The 21,554-nt window shown below is 40.8% G+C and overlaps 1 protein-coding gene and 1 non-coding gene across 7 annotated transcripts in view; both read right to left on the reverse strand.

The window, feature by feature from the left end:
• The window catches only part of LOC120853653 (amyloid beta precursor protein), a 305,317-nt gene that overhangs the window by 200,876 nt on the left and 82,887 nt on the right, over nucleotides 1-21,554 (reverse strand). For all 6 annotated transcript variants that reach the window (XM_040227629.1, XM_040227643.1, XM_040227615.1 and 3 more), the window contains exon 3: nucleotides 8,144-8,273. In XM_040227629.1, coding sequence (XP_040083563.1) covers nucleotides 8,144-8,273 — 130 coding nt within the window. The remainder of the gene's footprint in view (nucleotides 1-8,143; nucleotides 8,274-21,554) is intronic.
• Nucleotides 8,841-8,913, reverse strand: TRNAR-CCU. The gene has a single exon. It is a non-coding gene; the product is annotated as a tRNA-Arg (tRNA).

Below are 21,554 nucleotides of genomic sequence, written 5' to 3' on the forward strand. Positions count from 1 at the left end.
TTTCCTATAATCTAACTGTACCATCTATTTAAAGAACTGCCATAATTAAAGGCTTAAAACCACGCTGACTATTCAGATATTTTTCCAGACACCACATGAAACAATCAAATGAATTCAACGTCTTTGTGAATAAAAACGTGATTTCTATACTATTCCAAAGATCATGGCATCCAGTCCCACCACTTCATGGCAAATAGATGGAGAAAAAAATGGAAACAGTGACAGGGTTTATTTTCTCGGGCTCCAAAATCACTGGGGACAGTGACTACAGACACGAAATTAAAAGATGCTTGCTCCTTGGAAGAAAAGATATGACAAACCTAGACAGTGTATTAAAAAGCATAGACATTACTTTGCCAACAAAGGTCCATCCACATAGTCAAAGCTATGGATTTTTCCAGTAGTCCTGCACAGATGTGAGATTTGGACCATAAAGAAGGCTGAGCACTGAAGAATTGATGCTTTAGAACTGTGGTGTTGGAGAGGACTCTTGAGAGTCCCTTGGACTGCAAGGAGATCCAACCAGTCCATCCTAAAGGAAATCAGTCCTGAATATTCATTGGAGGGACTGATGCCGAAGCTGAAGTTCCAATACGTTGGCCACTTGATGTCAAGAGCCGACTCTTTGGAAATGACCCTGATGCTGAGAAAGACTGAGGGCAAGAGGAGAAGAGGGCAACAGAGGATGAGACGGTTGGATGGCGTCACTGACTCAACACACGTTAATCTGAGCAAATTCCAGGAGATAGTTAAAGACAGGAAGCCTGGTGTGCTGCAGTTCAGGAGATCGAAAAGAGTCAGACGTGACTTAGTGACTGAACAACAACAAATACTATTTCAAACTTAAATAATCAACAATCTTAGTTCTATTCTAACTTGCCAACAATATGTACCAATACTACCAACACAAATTATGGTCCCCAGAACACAGTTTCTAATTCATATATCTTCATTTTCTCTCCATATGGTTTAGGATGCATACCATGCCTCATTCTCTTTCCAGGAACTTTCACTGTACACTCCAGTTTTACCTCCTATTTTTACAACACTCACTCATCTTACAGAAAAAGTTGTTACCACCCAGTAATAAAGAAAATCATTAACTGGAATTAGAAATTTCAACACAATTGTGTTTAGGAGAAAACTTCTGGGGAAAAGGAGGGGAGTTTTGATGATGCTGTGCTTGGGTCCTTGAATAAATGCTTGTCGTGAAATCAGCAGAGAAGACCAGCATGTTTCCAGAGTAAAAACAGTCACAACTACAAACCTCTACAACATCTAAAACAGTGGAATTCTGCCCTAAATTCTGTAAAATAGGTATAAACTATATAAAGGTAATTTTATATAGAGAGAGTCATAAGTTTCACCCAAGGAGACACAAACATCTTCTAAAGTTGGTACATAAGCTCAGCTCTGTGAAATCACAGTTTAACTCTATCCAACTCAAAGTAAGCTAAATAAGGACACCCCTAACACTAGTTTCACTCACAATTTCTAATCTTAAAAGAAAATTTCTAGATTGAAAATAATGCCTGCAAGCCTAAACTCAACTTCTTCCTGCCACAGGCCAACTGGATAAATTTCTCTGTAGCAAAAAGAGGTAGCTGTGTCTCTACAGAGTTTATTGCTGAACTCTGTACTTAAGTAGTACTGAGTTAATCGTATACAATAGTATTTTCTTTGATTTTTCCCACTTCTAGTCTTCCATATGTGAAGGCGAGTCCATTTCTTCCATTCCCACGTTCCTTCCAGTATACTTTTATTATTTCTATGGCGTCTGTACTGCTCAGAACCGGGGAGTGGCATCTCCTTCCCTTTTATCTTACAACTGTTTGCTATCTTTTAAATTTGGCTTTCTGTTTACATAAAGTTAATCCTCACCCCAGTTTTATATTTGCTTCATTTTCTCTGCACCCGTCAGTACTGCATCTTTCATGAACTCTGTAGCAGAATTCTACAACCTCCCTTAAGTACAGGCAGGTCCACCAGCGCTAATTTTTCCCTGGAGCCCTCCCTCCTGGGATCTGCCCCGTTCTCCTCCAATCTGGACGGGTTTCTCTCCAGACTGCGCACAGCTGTTGCCTTGGGACTTCCCTTCACCATCAGGTTTCACAGCTAAAGCCTGAGACTCAACGACAGGGGGGAAAAAAAAGAAGGACACATTGCACCACCAGCAAGAGCTGACATTTATCAAGGGATGTAGAAGAGAGAGAAAGTTTAATGAAGCTGCTTGTGACTAGGGTGATAAACAAAACTAACAATTTATTTCTAGACTCTACATTGAGAGCTTGCTCTGTTGAGTACTAAAATTCGGACATGTCATCATATCCTTTGATACTGAAACTGAAATACATCTTTACTCTGGCTTCACATGGACTGTCATCTTTATGACATTTCTAACATTCATGATTTTTTCTTGCTGTGCATACTTTATGCCTCAATGCTTTATGGTCAATTCTTTCATGATATACAAATATGAAATTACTTTTTTAAAAGGTGCTAAACTACCTCAGAGAAATTATTTCCCCAAATTTCACTTCACTAAGCTTGAAATAATTAACCTTTCCCTTTCTAAGAAATATAGTTATACTTTAATGGGTACTATTTGGAGATATTATAGAGATATGCTTTCCCTAATTTGCAGGATCAAAACCAAATTCTTTTAAGTCCACAAAAAAGCATTTCTCAGTTCTTTTCCTAAAGAAGAAATACATCAAAAATGTCCTATACTTTGTGATGGCATTAAGTCCATGTCTAATATATTTTACCTATTATTTATATAAAATTTAAAATGTATCTAGCTAATTAAAATATAATGGAAATGAGGTCTTTGTGGCATAGTCTGGGTTAACTAACTGAATTCCATTTGTTACACTGGGTTTAAGCCACTTTCCTGTCCTAGGAAACATAACAATACTTGTCTGTACCACTCTGCAAGTTTTTCTGACATATTCTCTTTCTGGTTACAGTTATTCATGTGGTATAAAGCTAAACATGGTGCCCTAAATCCCCCCAAATCTTGTACAACTGTCATATACAAGTTGTATTTTCCACTGTAGTCCTTTTAAAAGTTATTTGCTAGAAAAAACAGTAAACAAAATCAGAAAAGATCTCAAATGTGTTGTTTTGGGAAATAACATGATGAGAATTGAGTTGTAAACACAAGAAGGAAATTCAGTTTCCTTTCTCTGTTGTAGGTAGAAAGTGATGGTAAGCAGTAAACCACTTAAAAAAGATGTTCCCAGAGTGCAAAGAGAACTTTGATGGGCGTCCATTTCTTTCTTAATTCCCTATCATAGTCATTTCAACTCAGTCACACCAGGAAAAGTCTATGAGGAAAGATACAGCGTGAGGTTAAAAGCTGGAAACATTACGGTCCAGTGTATTAAATTTATGTTAAAACAGCAAGCCAACAATTTCCAAGATGAAATTATGCACATGTAACTAGGAAGCAGCTGTTTACTGGTTGGCACAGAAAAGTACATGTTTCCAGACCATCAGATCTGATATGATAGTACTGATTCCAAATACATAGAGAAATTAAAAACTCAAATATCCTACTTCCACTCTAGCTGATGCGTTACTAAATCTAAAGGCATTTTGGCTTCTTTTAAAATAAGGTAGGTGGGTAGGTTTAGTTGCTAAGTCATGTCTGACTCTTGCGACCCATGGACTGTAACCCACTAGGTTCCTCCGTCCATGGGATTTCCCAGGCAAGAATACTGGAGTGGGTTACCATTTCCTTCCCCAGGGGATCTTCCTGACTCAGGTGTCGAACTCAAGTCTCCTGGAGTACAGCAGACTCTACCGACTGAGCCACCTCCCAAGGGAAGTTACTTTTTAAATAAAGTAGGTGAAAATGTGACCATGTGAAATTTAAGTTCTATGTGACTTTTTAACTTTCTTGGATGTCAGCATCTGTCTGTCTCTTTATATAAATGGAAACAATCTAAAAACAATAGAAAAAAATAAAAGCAATAAAAACAAAATATACTTTTCATGAGTTAAGCTACTGTTTATAAAAGCAAACAGTAAATTATTGACGTCATAACTTACTTGTATGAAGAACCTCTAATAAGCTCAACTTTAAAAAATTTCATATCTCATTATCTCTTGGAGAGAGTCACAATACATATATACAACTCAAACAGTGCTGGTATTTCATATAAAAATGGCAACCAGAGCAGGAGCTGATTCAAGAGTTTCTACTCATCTTTTTTTTGCTTATAATTGAATTATTAGCCTTTACTGGACAGTAGCAAATGCAGAAAAACATCAATTTCAATAATGGATCTATGACACCAGGAAAAGTAGTAATCCAAATGGAAAGGAGTCAAACATTTTGCAAAGAAAATATTCTCCTTGAATAATAATGATGTGCTTGAATCCTATATGAAATAATTAATAAAATGTTCAAATGACTAAGACAATCTTACTGTCTGGTGCCTGAGGCATAACTAAAAGCAAAGCGTGAAATGAGAAAGCCAGCTGACTCCCAAGAGAAATCATCTACTTCATGGGAAGAAAGTGACAACAGCAACCTAATACACTTTCTCCATCTAGACAAGGGATACCAGACACTGTAGAGCAGGGATGCCCACGGCAAATACATGGCTTAGAGAAAAACAACCTAGTGTAGCCCTTTTCCTGCACCTGATAAGGAAGGTTACATGCTGAATGTGACAGGCATTTTTCTCTCTTCTAGCTTTGTTTTGAATTTTAATATGCTTAATATTAAAGACAATCTTCTTTTGCTTTCTAGGTAGTGCCCGTCTGAGAATTAACTTTAGTAAAATAATCTCTTTTGTGTAAAGGATTTATGTGGATACAGCCAGAAATTTTAGATGGTACTTATGGTAACGCTAAACAGTAATTCTTTATTCAAGCAGGAAGTAATACATAAATGTTCCTGTGTGCCCAGTCGCTCAGTGGTATCCAACTCTGTGACTCACCCCTAGACTGTAGCCCTCCAGGCTCCTCTGTCCATGGGATTCTCCAGGCAAGAATACTGGAGTGGGTTGCCATTTCCTCCTCCAGGGGATCTCCCTGACTTAGGGATTGAATCCATGTCTCTTGCATTGGCAAGTAGATTCTTTACCAGTGAGCCATCTGAAAGTGGAAAGACTGATGCTGAAGCGCCAATACTTTGGCCACCTGATGTGAATAGCCAACTCATTGGGAAAGACTCTGATGCTGGAAAAGATTGAGGGCAAGAGGAGAAGGGGGTGGCAGAGGATGAAATGAGTGGATGGCATCACCGATTCAATGGACATGAGCTTGGGCAAACTCTAGGAGATGGTGAAGGATAGGGAAGCCTGGCGTGCTGCAGTTCATGGAGTCAGACATGACTTAGCGAGTAAACATCAAACCACACCTGAGAAGGCCCGTATATAAGAAGGTTGCCTCTCCCTACCATAAAGTGGAAACCTGATCACACGAAGAGAGCCATGGAGCTTCTAGGGATATGGCTGTGGCCTTTATGAGACATATCTACAGTGGGATTTTTTTTTTTTTTAGGTGTTAGTTATTGCCTCCAATTCATAGTCTTTCCTCTAAGATTTGATTTTATAAATCAGGTGGTTATTGGCTCTAATACAATTTTCTGCCGATACTGGAAGGAAATCTGGATTGCGAATCAAAAATCCTTGGGCTTTGGTCCTGATTCTACTGCTAAACTGATGTGTGAGTTACTGCAAGAAATTCAGTCTTGCTGACTTTCAATATTTGTACCAGTGAAGTGAGACTGAAAAATCCAACATCACCTGCCTCACAGAGTATTTCAGTGGGTGCCCTATGCAGCTACAAAATGCTTGATAACCTCTCTGTGTAACAGAGGTTAAATCTAGGCAGGCACAAAGAGGGAAGGAAAGGAGAAAGGAACAAAAGGGAAAGGAAGGGAAGAAAACTGGACAAACAATGTTCAAACTATTGGGACCAGGCAGTATGAATGGAATTAAAAAAATACATAAATTACACACATGTTTTTCCATTCCTTTTCCCGAAAACAAGACACACTGTGCACATTCATTGGGATTATATTATGTACCACCTTTTGTAATACTTTCAGTTAAAGAATGAAATTTTGCCTTTTGCAACAACATGAACAGTAAGTCAGACAGAAAAAGACAAATACTGTATGATACCACTTATATGTGGAATCTAAGAGATACAACAAACCCATGAATAAAACAAAAGTGAAGTAGACTCACAGATACAGAGAACAAACTAGCGGCTACCAGTGGGAAGAGGGAAAAGGGAGGGACAGCATGGGGTAGGGAAAAAAACCGGTTGTTATGGGATTATATGACATCATAACTGTGAAACTTTTGAAAATTGTAAGGCACTATAGAATTTCCCAGCTGGCAAAGAAGCTGCCCGCCATGTGGGAGAGCTGGGTTCGATCTCTGGGTTCGATCTCTGGGTTCGATCACGAAGATTCCCTGGAGGAGGGAATGGCAACCTGCTCTAGTATTCGTGCCTGGAGTATTCTCTCCAGGCAAGGATTCTAGTATTCTCTCCTCTAACATGGATTGAGGAGCCCGGTGAGCTCTAGTCCAGTGGGGCTGCAGAGTTGAATACAACTAACACTACTACTACACAATTTAAAGAATACTTTGTTCAATTTGAAAAATCAGGGGGAAAAAAAACTTATGGAAAATTTGCCATCACCTAGGAGTGAGGTAGTACGTACAATCCTTCATTCTAATCTAAGCTCAGTAACAAAGTTGGAGGCATCGTGTGTTCCACTTGTCACGGTCATGTTAAGGTCTAATTTTGGGTTCAGTAGAAAAATACCAGGGATTCATAAAATGAGAAAACATGATAAAAGATTCATATAGGCCAGGTGAAGTATATAATGTGGATATAGGCCTACCAGAAGTATACAATGATCATCTAGGCCCATGAGTAGTCAAGAAGAGGTATTGTTGATATGCTAAGTTAACACCAGATACTATACCAGGCCTGGGAAAGTGGCTAAACACATCACAAGTGTTGTCTTCTGCAATTAGGAACAAGGAAACTCTTTAACTGCCAAATGTTTAAGAATCTGGGTTTGCATATTTTCTTTATCATAAATCCACCAGATGAAATCTTCATTCACTGGAGATTAGGCCAGTTTCCTATTAATGTCTCAAAGTGTGTGCAGGCATCTCCAGTAATCAATAGGTTCTTACAACATTCATGTTTGACACAAGTATTACAGAATCTTTGTCATTCTGAACTTCTAAGTTTGCTGTTGGGGACTTTTTTTTAAAGACCCTTTTTAGTTTTTACAAGACATTATTGGAATGTGTATCAATACTTGTCCACATCATTCTCAGATAAATCCTTATGTCCTTATTTACAATCACCTTGCTAATGAATATACTTCTGGAAAACATCTAGATGCTGGCTATCAAATCAAAGGCTGCTGATTTCCCTATTGCAGCTACATTAAAAAAAAAAATCAAGCAGGAAGAAACTAATAAGCAGGACAGATTAAATGTGGAGTATGACAGTGTTTCCAGAGGAAAAAACACAATACTACATAAAGCAACTCAGTTTTTAGAACAACAGTTTAAAGTAAAAGTCAGTAAAAAGTGAAAGTGCACATTTAAATCTAAGTGATCAAACTGCTTCCTCCAGTAAGCAGAATAACAAAATTAGCTTAACTCTAATTCCCCAATTATCATCAAACAGGAAGAGTAGTGGGCTACTGTAGAAAGCGCTTTTTAAGAATTAGCAAAATGCACATTAGGCTCTCTCTTCTATGAGGTCTATGTCAAGAAACATACAAGGTGTGAATTCTACTAATTCTAGACAATTCGGGTACAGGAGAATCACCTACAGAAATCGGTGAAACTAAGATTTCTGGGCCCCACCACCAGACATTTTCATTCAGCAGTTGTAGAAGAGGCCCACGATTTTTAATTAAAATAAGCACATTAGGTAAATTCATTCTGAGGCTGGAAGCCCAGAAATACTGCTCCTTTATTGTTAGGACACAGGATACTTTAATCAGAGTCCAAAATATAGTCTAATACAGAGTGGCAATATGCTGAAGGAAGAGCCTGCATATCTGATCTCATAATTAGAGCACCCTTCCCGTTTATGCCCAAAGCCCACGGCCCGTCCCTGCCGGCGCCCAGGCCGGCCAGCTCACCCAGGCAGCGGTAGGGGATGACCATGTGCGCGTGGGTCTTGCACTGCTTCCGGCCCCTCTTGCACCAGTTCTGGATGGTCACTGGCTGGTTGGCTTCCACCACATTGGTGATCTGTAGTTCAGGGTAGACCTGGGAGAGCACACAGAGAGGGTACATTGTTACTGGAGGTGGGGCTGGCACACAGGCACCCGATGAACCACGGCTGCTATCCCAAGGGTTCGAGATACATATATATATATATATATAGGCTGGCTCTATATATTCGGTAGTCAAGCTTGGGCTTCCCTGGTGGGTTAGATGGTTAAAAAAAAAAAAAAACTGCCTGCAACTCGGGAGACCTGGGTTCGATCATTGGATTGGGAAGATCCCCTGGAGAAGGGAATGGCAACCCACTCCAGTATTCTTGCCTGGAAAACTCCATGGATAGAAAAGCCTGGTTGGCTGCAGTCCAGGGGGTCACAGAGAGTTGGACACGACAGAGCAACTAACACTTTGGGGAATTCAGGGTAAAGAAAACGATCGTCCACTCAAAACATGATGCAATCTAACTTTTACTTTACATGACGTGACACAATCTAACTTTTACTTTACACGTACTCCTACTTTATAAGCACCCCTTCCAGCGTAACATTTTTTTTTTCCTTTTTTTCATTTATTTGGCTGTGCTGGGTCTTGGCTGCAGCATGTGGGATCTAGTTCCCTGACCAGGATTCGAACCTGGGACCTCTGCATTAGGAGTGCATAGTCTTAACCACTGGACCACCAGAGAAGTCCTTTAACCTATTTTCTAGTGGTTTTGTGGTTTGGTTGCTAAGCCGTGTCCGACTCATACGACCCCATGGACTGTAGCCTACCAGACTTCTCTATTCAAACATATTTTCTAGGGATGATAAAAAAGAAAGGGAGGAGGTGCGAGCGTGCTAAGTCACTCAGTTTGGTTCGATGTGACCCTATGGACTGTAGTCCATTGGTGGGCAGGGGCTCTTAAAAGTATGGAGTCATTTCTTTTTTTTTTTTTTTTTCCTTCCTTCTATTATTATTTTTTTTATTTATTTATTTTTAATTTTTACTTTACAATTCTGTATTGGTTTTGGCATAGATTGACATGAATCCACCACAGGTGTACATGCGTTCCCAAACATGAGCCCCCCTCCCACCCCCCTCCCCACAACATCTCTCTGGGTCATCCCCGCGCGTCAGCCCCAAGCGTGTCATATCCTGCATCAGACATAGACTGGCATTTCGATTCTTACATGATATTATACATGTTTCAATGCCATTCTCCCAAATCATCACACCCTCTCCCTCTCCCTCTGAGTCCAAAAGTCCGCTATACACATCTGTGTCTTTTTTGCTGTCCTGCATACAGGGTCATCATTGCCATCTTCCTAAATTCCATATATATGTGTTAGTATACTGTATTGGTGTTTTTCTTTCTGGCTCACTTCACTCTGTATAATCGGCTCCAGTTTCATCCATCTAATCAGAACTGATTCAAATGTATTCTTTTTAATGGCTGAGTAATACTCCATTGTGTATATGTACCACAGCTTTCTTATCCATTCATCTACTGATGGACATCTAGGTTGTTTCCATGTCTTGGCTATTATAAACAGTGCTGCAATGAACATTGGGGTACATGTGTCTCTTTCAATTCTGGTTTCCTCTGTGTGTATGCCCAACAGTGGGATTGCTGGGTCATAAGGCATTTCTATTTGCAATTTTTTAAGGAATCTCCACACTGTTCTCCATAGTGGCTGTACTAGTTTGCATTCCCACCAACAGTGTAGGAGGGTTCCCTTCTCTCCACATCCTCTCCAGCATTTATTGCTTGCAGATTTTTGGATCGCAGACATTCTGACTGGTGTGAAGTGGTACCTCATTGTGGTTTTGATTTGCATTTCTCTAATAATGAGTGATGTTGAGCATCTTTTCATGTGTTTTATGGAGTCATTTCAATGCAAAGTAAATGGGTGTGAAGATAGTCTGTAATGCCCAAAATAATTTTTAAAACTATTTTTATTTATTTATTTGACTGTACCAGGTCTTAGTTGCAGCACATGGAAACTAGTTCCCTGACCAGGGATCAAACCCCAGACCCCTGCATTGGGAGCAAAAAGGCTTAGCCACTGGCCCACCAGGGATATCCCCCCTAAATAATATTATGGCAAATACACCTGAGAATATTACCATGACTGAAATTCAACCCAACCCTGTCTTAGTCAACTAGGCAAACATTTCACACACAGGATATGACACACAACAAGAGCTCTCTGGAAAAATTTGTCTCTTTGTTCAGAGTAATTTACATAAGAATAATTTATCAAACAGTTATCATGAATGTCCTTTAGATAAAGAACTGCATTTATGAATCTCTTCCCTTGATAACTAACTACAGCTCTTCACTCTGATTACTGTTCTCAATAAACCATGGTGTTTACTGAACACTTGGAAGAAATGTAAAACTTGATAAACTAAAATGGGTTTATGAAAATATCAGATCACTTCTATTTATTAATAATAATGAGAAGAGATTTGAAGGAAAAACAGAAACATAAAAATTTGTTTCTAAAATGGTCTTGCCCTTGTATAAATCTTGCATTTCACCAGAGTTGCTGTTTTGCCTGTTAAATACAATGAAGAGAGAAAATATAAGAGAACTGAGGATAGAAGCAAGGGAATGGTTATAATGATGGGTTATAATAGAATCTAGGGGATGTAGGAAGAGTGAGATACACAGTTCAAAGACTGTAATATTAGGGCTTCCCTGGTGGTCCAGTGGCTAAGACTCCAATAGGGGGCCTGGCTTTGATCCCTAGTCAGTCCCCTCAATTAACATGAAAGATCTCGCATGCAGCAACTAAAACCCATCACAGCCAAATCGATGTAGTATCAATGAGTCCTGCTGTGGGCTACAGAATTCTGTCCTAAAGGTACCAAAAAAAAAAAAAAGTGAGTTGGATAGAAGCAGTAGTTGGACAGTCAGAGTTGAAATTAAGATTGTGGAGGAGGTACAGTCACTGGTATCTGCAAGGATTATAATATGAATTTCAGAGAGAATGGCTGAAGAATGATAAAAGCAAGATCACTGGAGGAACAGAGAAACTGGAATCTTGGAGCATCGAGGCTGATATCAAAATCAGCTAAGAATGATGAAAGATGCAGTTGGCTGAATGACAGAGAATGAGGGCCTAAAATCTTTGAAGATTGAGGGGGATGCCCCTGAGGCAGAAAGAGCCCTTTGGATGCCTCCAACAGATGGAGGACAGGTGGGAACTAGTCCATCCATAGGTTGGGTGGGGGATGTTTTTTAGGGAGGAGGAGGAAAGTATGGTTTGGAGGTAAAAATGCAGGAGAAGGAAGATATCCCTATGTCAATGCTGGGAGGGCTGTGAGGAAAGAATGACCTGAGAAGGCTTTGAGGGAAGCAGTGACTTTGGGGAAGAAGCAGGTTTCAGAGCACGAAGATACTGTCCACAGTGTGGGTTATGGATAGAAGGAATTTTGCTAATGATTGTCAGTGACGTTCAGAGGGAACTTTGTGTCTTTAAAATGTTGATCTTTTATTCACTGTGGAGTTTGGGGCATTAATTTTTGACCTTTAAATAGTGCATGAAAATATGACTTATCTTAATTCCTGAGTGCCTCACTTGTCTTATCCTATCCCAACCCTGAGGTCAAATCTATTAAAAAATTAAACCACTGAAAACGAGTGAAAACTGTGGTCTATCCAGACAACGGATTACCCAGCAGGAAAAAGAAAGGAGTTATAAAGCCATGAGAAGACATAGAGAAATCTTGGCTGCTGCTGCTGCTGCTAAGTCGCTTTAGTCGTGTCCAACTCTATGCGACCCCATAGACGGCAGCCCACCAGGCTCCCCCGTCCCTGGGATTCTCCAGGCAAGAACACTGGAGTGGGTTGCCATTTCCTTCTCCAATAGAGAAATCTTAGTTGCCTATTAAGTGAAAGAAGCCAGTGTGAAAATACATGTATGAGTCCAACTATGTGACATTCTGGAAAAGGCAAAACTAGGGCGACAGTAACAAGACCAGTGATGACCAGCTATTAGGGGGAAGGAGGGATGAACAGGAAGAGCATAAAGAATTTGGTGGACAGTGAAATTATTCTCTATGGTACTCGATACTGTAGTGGTGAGTGCATGTCATTAAACATTTGTCCAGACTCATAGAATGTACAACACCAAGAGTGGACCCAACTAGTCCATCCAACTATGGACTTTGGATGATCCTGATGTATCCATAGAGGTTCATCAATGGTAACACGTGTACTATTCTGGGGACTTCCCTGGTGACCCAGTGGTTGAGAATCTACTTGCCAATGCAGGGTACATGGGTTTGATCCTTAGCTGGGGACTTAAGGTCCCACGTGCCTTGGGGCAACTTAGCCCATTATTGTTGTGTGCTATGCTCAGTTGTGTCTTGACTCTCTGTGATCCCATGGACAGCAGCCCACCAGGCTGCTCTGCCCATGGGATTTTTGAGGCAAGAAAACTGGAGTGGGTTGCCATTTCTTCCTCTAGGGGATCTCCTCTTGATCCAAGGATCAAACTCACGTCTCCCAAGTCTCCTGCATTGTAGGCAGACTCTTAACCCACTGAGCCATCTTGGAAGCCCAAGCCCCTGGGCCATAACTACTGAAGTCTGAATGCCTAAAGCCAGGGCTCTGCAACAAGAGAAGCCACAGACGCAAGAAGCCCATGAACCACAACAAAGAGTAGCCTGAGCTTGACACAACTAGAGAAAAGTCCGAGCCCAGCAATGAAGACCCAGAGCAGCCAAAAAGAAATATACGTAAATAAATAGTATAAAAAATGTACTATTCTGCTGGGGGATGTTGAGAAAAGGGGAGAAGCTACGCGTGAGTCAGGGCAGTGGGTACAGAGGAAATCTCTGCACCTCCCTCTCCATTTTGCTAGCCTCTAAATCTGCTCTAAAAAACAGAGCCCTGGTCAGTGTGAAAGTGAAAGGGTCTCTCAGTCATGTCCCAACTCTGTGTGACCCCACGGACTACTCAGCCCACCGGGCTCCTCTGTCCATGGAGTTTTCTAGGCAAGAATACTGGAGTGGGTTGCCATTCCCTTCTCCAGGGGATTTCCCTGATCCAGAATCAAGCCCGTGTCCTGCGTCGTTTATTGTCTGTCTTTCCTTCTAGAATATAAGCTCAACAAGGGCATCGACTTTGTATTTTTCTTGTTCACTGTTCCCCTCCCAGAACTTAAAATAGTGACTGGTACACTGTACAGTTTCAGTAAGTTTTCATTGGATGAAAACCCCTACCTTAATGTATGGGTACTATCTAACTGACTAAAATTTTACTGAGTACCTATGATGTGTCAAGCCCTGTGCTAGTAAAGTGCAGCAACAGAGTGGTTATCGTCTGTGATTTTACAGAGCTAACAATCACAGATAAAATTTCAGACAATTTTCTACTGAACAGGAATATTATTGATAAAATGTTATGTGATTACTTCATTAAGATTCTACAAAATTTAGTTCATTTAGCAACACTTTATAACAAAAGTTTACCTTCAAAATGCTGAACTCTTACCCTAAGATCCCAAATATTTCACAAACTACTTCAATTACTTTACCATCCCTGTTCCTCCATCACAGATTAAGTGATGTCAGCAATAGTAGTAGACTGAATATATCCTAGTCTCTACTTTCAAATTTCTCCCAGGCACTCTCCTTTGATACTTTTCCACACATTTTCTCTTTAATTAAAAAATATAGGTAAGTTAATCTCATTAAAAAAAAAAAAAGTTGAGCATGTCTTCCCTATATATAATATGTTCATAGAGATAATCAGACCTTTTGAAGAATTACACACCAGTTCCCCTGATCATAGTAACTTTGCAGTATGCTGATATTACTCAAAGTCAGGTGGGCAGCTTCTAATTTTCCCTCACAAAACACATGGTAATAACGATGAAACACAGGACCTGGGTCACGGGATCCTAATGGACCAAATGGCTCAACACGCTTGTCCTTACCAGGATTTCCCTTAGTCCATGCATTTCTCCAGGCCAGAATACTGGAGTGGGTAGCCTTCCACTTCTCCCAGGGATATTCCTAACCCAGGGATAGAACCTACGTCTCCCACATTGTAGGTGGATTCTTTACCAGCTGAGCCACAAGAGAACTGTTTTTTGGAGCAGCATCTAAAACTGCTCTAAAAAACAGAGCCGCTGGTCAGTGTAGTCTGAGGGAAATTCAATGGGGGCGGTACAAGCTATGTAAACACACAGAGAAGGATATGTAAATCAGATCCTGGATGCGTATTGAAAAAGTTATTCTTCCAAAACCCTTGCCAGCAACTTAGCTCTACATGGAAACAGCTCCTTCGCCTGATTTTATTTTGTTCTTAAGTAGCTTAACACTTCAACGCATGCATTTCCATCACAGACAATGTTCAACTTGAAAATGCCACTAAAATTTAATATCCCCATGGTTTTTTTGTCCAACAGAATAAAAGGTGAAGTGGTTTTGGGGGCAGGAATATAATTCTCCCACCACCTTGTTTATTACATCACAAAAGTACAGCACTCATGAGTCATAAACTGTGTGACACCAGAGAGCTCGCCCTGAGGGACACGACATTGTGTACAGTAAAGTGTGAGTTACTGCATTTTTCTAAAGGGGTTCCAGCTGCCACTTCACAGAAATACTACCCTGAGGCTTGTCTTAGGAGCTTTCCCTTTCTACCAAGGAGGACTATGCCTGCAGGAGGCACAGTCAAGTCATATTTTCTTCGTTTTAATTCAAAACCAAAAAATTATCAGTAGGGTACATATTGATAAGAAAACAATATATATATATATGTATATGGTGGTTCACATGCCTTCCATCTCAGTGTCCTAAGATAATAACTGGTGCAAAAAGCAGAAACTTATTTGGTAGGTAATTTTCTAGCAGATAGAACTGCACATGGACCAGTTAAGATGAAAGAGTGCTGAAGAACTGATGCTTTCCAACTGTGGTACTGAAAAAGATGCTTGAGAGTCCTTTGGACAGCAAGGATATCAAAACAGTCAATCCTAAAGGAAATCAACCCTGAATATTCATTGAGAAGTTTGATGCTGAAGCCAAAGCTCCAAAACTTCACCTGATATGAAGAGCAGACTCATTAGAAGAGACCCTGATGCTGGGAAAGATTGAGGGCAGGAGGAAAAGGGGGTGACAGAGGATGAGATGGCTGGATGACATCACCAACTCAATGGACATGGGTATGAGCAAACTCCAGGAGACGATGAAGGACGTGGAAGCCTGGCGAGCTGCAGATCATAGGGTCACAAAGAGTTGGATATGACTGAGCGACTGAACAATAGCAACAAAACGATCAGAGAAGACAGGGCTTATTCCCTGAAGGCCACCAGAGCTCTACAAAGTGATCAGCCAAACACAGAATTTCCTTCCAGTTTCCATCCTAAAATCTAGGGCGTATGTGTTATTTCCTGCTCTTTACCTTCTTTCTCTAGGACGGGGACATCGGTGATCGTTAACATACAGTTGGAGGAAACTAGGAAACCACATGAATCCCATGCTTGGTTTGCCTACTGCTTAACAATGAAAAGGCAAGTGGCAACTTCCACCCAAGCAGCCACTTTTATCCTGAGGCAAGGAGCTATTAATTCGAATTTGCCAAAGAGAATAAAAAATTGCTGTTCTCAATTCAGGAAGTTTATTTAAAAGGGGGGAGGCACACCAAACATTAAAGACATGTAATTTCTTCTAAAGTATATCTAGTCCCAGTTAGGCACAGTGATTACCACAAGCACAAGGAACTTCCAAGTCAGAAAGAAAAACCTAACAAAAAAACCACAATAAAAACCATACTGAGGTTTCTGACAAAAATTTGAAACACTATATCTTCCTTGGTGGCTTATACGGTAAAGAATCTGCCTGCAATGCAGGAGACCCAGTTTCTATTTCTCGATCAGGAACATTCCCTGGAGAAGGGAATGGCTACCTACTCCAGTATTCTTGCCTGGAGAATTCCATGGACAGGGGAGCCTGGTGGGCTACAGTCCGTGAGGTTGCAGAGTTGGACTGTATCTTATTTTTTATTAAACAGTGCCAGTATTTTACTAGAGACAAGCATTTTGGTGTTAGGAGACAAATAATTCATGACAAGCGTTCTGTTTTCTTTGTGGCGTCTCACACCTTAACATAGGAAATAAAGATATCTGAGATCCCTAAGCTATTTCATGTGTATGTTGCATGTACGGTATGCTCACACAACAAGCATTGCTGAGAATTTGCTGAAACAGCAGGTATTAGCAAAGCCTGATTTTTATAGGGCCCCTATCCTTTTCTAAAATGTCTCCTATTTGATCCCACTGATCACTATTTTTTTAATTATGAAAAAATTCAGATGATGACAGCTTCAGTAATCAATACTTAAAGCAGAAGCAAATTTAGGTTTGGGTCAGTTCCTTGAAAAGCAGACAGTCCGCAGTTTCTAAAAACCGTTCCTGAATTATACAGGGCAGTCACTGAATAAACACACTCACTGTGCAACAAGCACACTCTTCTTAAGACCCTTACACTGCACTTCAAATGCTGAGGTCCATGAGGTTCCTCCCCGGGGACAAACCTCCTCCACTCACAGTGTAATAGATGTGAACCCTTCTAGCCCACTTCAGGAATGCTTTCTGGTATTTATCGCAGTGTGCCTGACATTCGGGTTAAGTACATATGTGCACCACCTCCCCGTTGAAAATATACTTTGCACAGGCAGGAAACACAATGAGATCCCCACTCGCAGCCTCCCCAAGGTAGTCCACCTTCATGAACGTTGGCTGAATTGGTTAGGAGGCTCCAACATGCCTGCCCCTCTCTGCAGCCCTCCAGCCCCCACCCTCTTCCTTGGCAAGAGCTCTCCTAAGTGCCCATATTTTAACTCTGCAGCTCTGGCCCCAAAGCTGATTACAGCCAGAGGAAAGCACTCTGTCAACTGCGTTCTCCTTGCTTAAGCGTTGTGTACAAACACATCCAGGCTCTGGTTAGCTAAGGCTGGCAGGGAGGGGAAGTCATAGGCAGAGGTGGTGCCTGGCAAAACCACGCGGGGACAGGAAGCAGGCAACTGGAAGAAGCAAGAAAATAAGATGGACAGAGAGAGATACTAGGAGGAGACGGCTGTGGACCCAAGTCACAGAGATACAGAGCGGATGAGACAGGGACCACCTGATTACCTGTAACTCCAGTGAGGAGTGATGGGTCTCCTTCATTAAGCACACCCACTTTTAAATATTTATTTGTTTATGGCTGTGCTGGGTTTTCCTTGCTGCGTGCGTGCGGGCTTTCTCTAGTTGCGAGGTGGGGGCGGGGAGGGAAGGGGGCTACCTGAGCTGTTGTGCGCAGGTTTCCCATTGCACTGGCTTCTCTTGTTGCAGGCAAGGCTCTAGGGCTGTGGGCTTCCGCAGCTGTGGTGCCCAGGCTCAGTTACCCCGAGGCATGTGGAATCTGCCTGGGTCAGGGATCGAGCCCATGTTCCCTGCACTGGAAGGTGGATGCCTATCCACCGTACCACCAGTGAAGTCTAAAAAGCCTCCCTCCTTTTAAACATAAGCTATTCTGGTAGCTTCATCTTCCTTCAGAATGAACAAAACCCAAGAAAAATGCCCCAGCTCAAAAGTTGGTTCACTAATATTCCCTTTCTTGATCCCTTCAATCTCTGAATCCAAAGCACTTTATGCCATCACTTTTATCTGACCACCCGCCACTCACCTATGACAATGAGGCACCTTCCTGCCCCCTTAGACCATACACACACTCCTTGAAGGCAGGGACGGTATGATTCATTTTCCATTCCCTCAGTGGTGGTCAACACTGTAACAGCACAGTGAGTGCTTGATCAACAGGTAACAAATATTTCTGGCTAAGTTCAGAATCCATTAGACACAGGGAAATCTACAGGCTGCCGTCTATGGGGTCGCACAGAGTCGGACACGACTGAAGCGACTTAGCAGCAGCAGCAGCAGCATATATTAAGCACCCGTTGGATATTATCAATATGTAAGATAATCTGAATAGTATGATATTATTGTTGGATTATAAGCTTTTGAGAAAAATAAGCACCTCAGTGTCGTCTAACATTGTTCTCTGAAGTATGATGTGGCCACTTAGTCATGTCCAACTTTGTGACTCCATGGACTATAGATCACCAGGCTCCTCTCTCCATGGAATTCTCCAGGCAAGAATACTGGAGTGAACCAGAATTGAAAGAGACACGTGTACCCTAATGTTCATCGCAGCACTGTTTATAACAGCCAGGACATGGAAACAACCTAGATGTCCATCAGCAGACAAATGGATAAGAAAGTTGTGGTACATATGCACAATGGAGTATTACTCAGCCGTTAAAAAGAATACATTTGAATCAGTTCTAATGAGGTGGATGAAACTGGAGCCTATTATACAGAGTGAAGTAAGCCAGAAAGAAAAACACCAATACAGTATACTAACACATATATATGGAATTTAGAAAGATGGTAATGATAACCCTGTATGTGAGACAGCAAAAGGGACACAGATGTTCAGAACAGACTTTTAGACTCTGTGGGAGAGGGAGAGGGTGGGATGATTTGGGAGAATGGCATTGTAACATGTATACTATCAGGTAAGAAACAAATCGCCAGTCTATGTTCGATACAGGATACAGGATGCTTGGGGCTGGTGCACGGGGATGATCCAGAGATATGGGGTGGGGGGTGGGAGGGGGGTTCAGGATTGGGAACTCATGTACACCTGTGGCTGATTCATGTCATTGTATGGCAAAACCAATACAGTATTGTAAAGCAAAATAAAGTAAAAATAAAAATTAAAAAAAAAAACAACCCCAAAAAACAGAATACTGGAGTGGGTTGCCATTCTCTTTTCCAGGGGATCTTCCCAACCCAGAAATCCAACCTGGGTCTCCTATGTTGCAGGAAGATTCTTTCCTGTCTGAGCCACTAGAGAAGCCCTACCAATAATAGTATCTTATATAAAAAGCAAAGGATTATTGTTAATAAATGTAAAAGTCAGGCTCTCCCTAGGCTAAGGGGGCCCATCTGACTGGGCCAGGCATCTGTAACAAGCAGCTAACTACTCTGGCCATATGTTTTATCTTTGATAGCAAATCTATCTGTATATAAATTTTAAAAATTGAAGGGAGTCAAAGAAATTTCAAATACCAACAACCAGGAGAGGTAGAGTAGAAACCATCTTAGATCCATATGAGAAGGTTATGGTTGGTAACATAATTAGCTTTCCCAGGAAAATACCTTAAAAACTTGGGTCACCATAAGAACATTTTCATTCTAAATTTAAAAAATCTAGAGTCTCCATTTCTCTCTCTGTTTATCTGAATTGAAAAAATACTAATCTCAGACAAGATGATATTTAAGTTGCTAAATAAGCAAACCAAGAAAAGATATGGATGATATTTAAGAAAGCCAAGAACTTACAGATACAAAAATATAAAAAATATATCTTTACGACATGTACTATTAGAGTCCTACAAAAACATTCCTTCATTAGAAATATTAAGGACAAACAGGGGACCCCTTGGAGTATCATTTTGCAACAGGCCACCTGGGACAAGGGATTAATGAATGCCAAAAGTTGTATTTACACACAACTTGACTAAACCACCACCACCTTGGTACCAGGTCTGGACCAAGGATGTTTCCAGACCACAAAATCACATGTGGCCAATAAAAGGCTGAACACAGTTAATGGTCAGGTTTGTGTGTGTTCATACTAATTCTCAAAGGAATTTGCTTACTGTTCTTTCTGGTCTTTCAACACTTAACAATCCACTTTTAATCAAATTCTCCAGGATATTTCTTTTTGAAAAAAGCTTCCCCGGCAGCTAAGTGGTAAAGAATCTGCTTGCAATGACGGAGATGCAGGAGATTTGCGTTCGATCCCAGAGTCTGGAACACGCCCTGGAGGAGGGCATGGCAACCCACTCCAGTATTCCTGGCTGGAGAATGTCATGGACAGAGAAGCATGGTGGTTTATAGTCCAGAGGGTCACAGAGTCAGACACAACTGAAGCGACTGAGAACACAGGCTACAAATGATGTAGTGTTGTTGACATGGTGTCTTAAACATGTAAGTCAGAAGTCAATAAATAACATGTGTTACTTTACTTTATCTTCATCAATTTACAGCTGCAAAAGAGACGAGCTTGCCCAAAATAATGCATGGCATCTGAATGAGGTAAGGTAGAGAACTGGGATTCCAGGCTTTTCCAAGAACAAGAATGATTAGATTTTATAATTATTGGAGTGATGAGCACAGAGGGAATACAATATACTATTCTTTCTACTTTTACATATGCTTGAAATTTCGAATTAAAAAGAACCAAAAGTTTGAAAGGGCTTCCTGAGTGGCTCAGACAGTAAAGAATCTGCCAGCAATGCAGGAGACCTGGGTTCAATCCCTGGGTGGGGAGATCCCCTGGAGAACTCAACATTCAAAAAACTAAGATCAAGGCATCTGGTCCTATCAATTCATGGCAAATACAAGTGAAAACAGTAACACATTTTATTTTGGGGGGCTCCAAAGTCACTCTGAATGGTGACTGCAGCCATGAAATTAAAAGACACTTGCTCCTTGGAAGGAAAGTTATGACAAACCTAGACAGTGTATTAAAAACCAGAGACATAAATTTGCTGACAAAGGTCTGTATAATCAAAGTTACGGTTTTCCTAGTAGTCATGTGCAATGTGAGAGCTAGACCATAAAGAAGGCTGAGAGCTGAAGAACTGATGCTTTCGATTGTGCTAGAGAAGACTTGAGAGTCCCCTGGACAGCAAGGAGACCAAACCAGTCAATCCTAAAGGAAATCAACACTGAATATTCACTGGAAGGACTGATGACAAAGCTGAAGTCCCAATCTGTTTCTGTTTGTGTTCAAGTCTGTTTCTGTTCCATTGTGTCATAGTTTAGATTCCACATATCACTCAGCTGTACAGCAGAAATTAATACAACATTGTAAATCAACTATACTTGGATCAAATAGTTTTTTGAAAAAGAAAATATATCATAAACTTAAAAAAAAAACCAAAACACCCTCAAATTGGTGACAGCCCTGAATACTCAGAGAACATACTAATTCTAAGTTCTAAACAACTTTCACTTCAGCATCAAAACCAAAACAAAGCATGTCCAAGTCAATCTATTTCTGTTTCTGGATTAAAATAACATAGTCTCTCCTCTACAATTTTCTGGAATACAAAAAAAAAAATCCCATCTCAAACTGTTTCTTAACATAAATTCTTGTAATAATGAGAGATTAGAGGCTATATCTAATTTAATTGGAAAAGAGAACTGGAAGCTGAAATTGCTCTCTGATTACAGCTTAATGAGGAGCTGAGAGGCAAGACACAGCTGATGA

Source organism: Oryx dammah, unplaced genomic scaffold (genome assembly GCF_014754425.2).
Source record: "Oryx dammah isolate SB20612 unplaced genomic scaffold, SCBI_Odam_1.1 HiC_scaffold_2, whole genome shotgun sequence".
Lineage (NCBI taxonomy): Eukaryota > Metazoa > Chordata > Mammalia > Artiodactyla > Bovidae > Oryx > Oryx dammah.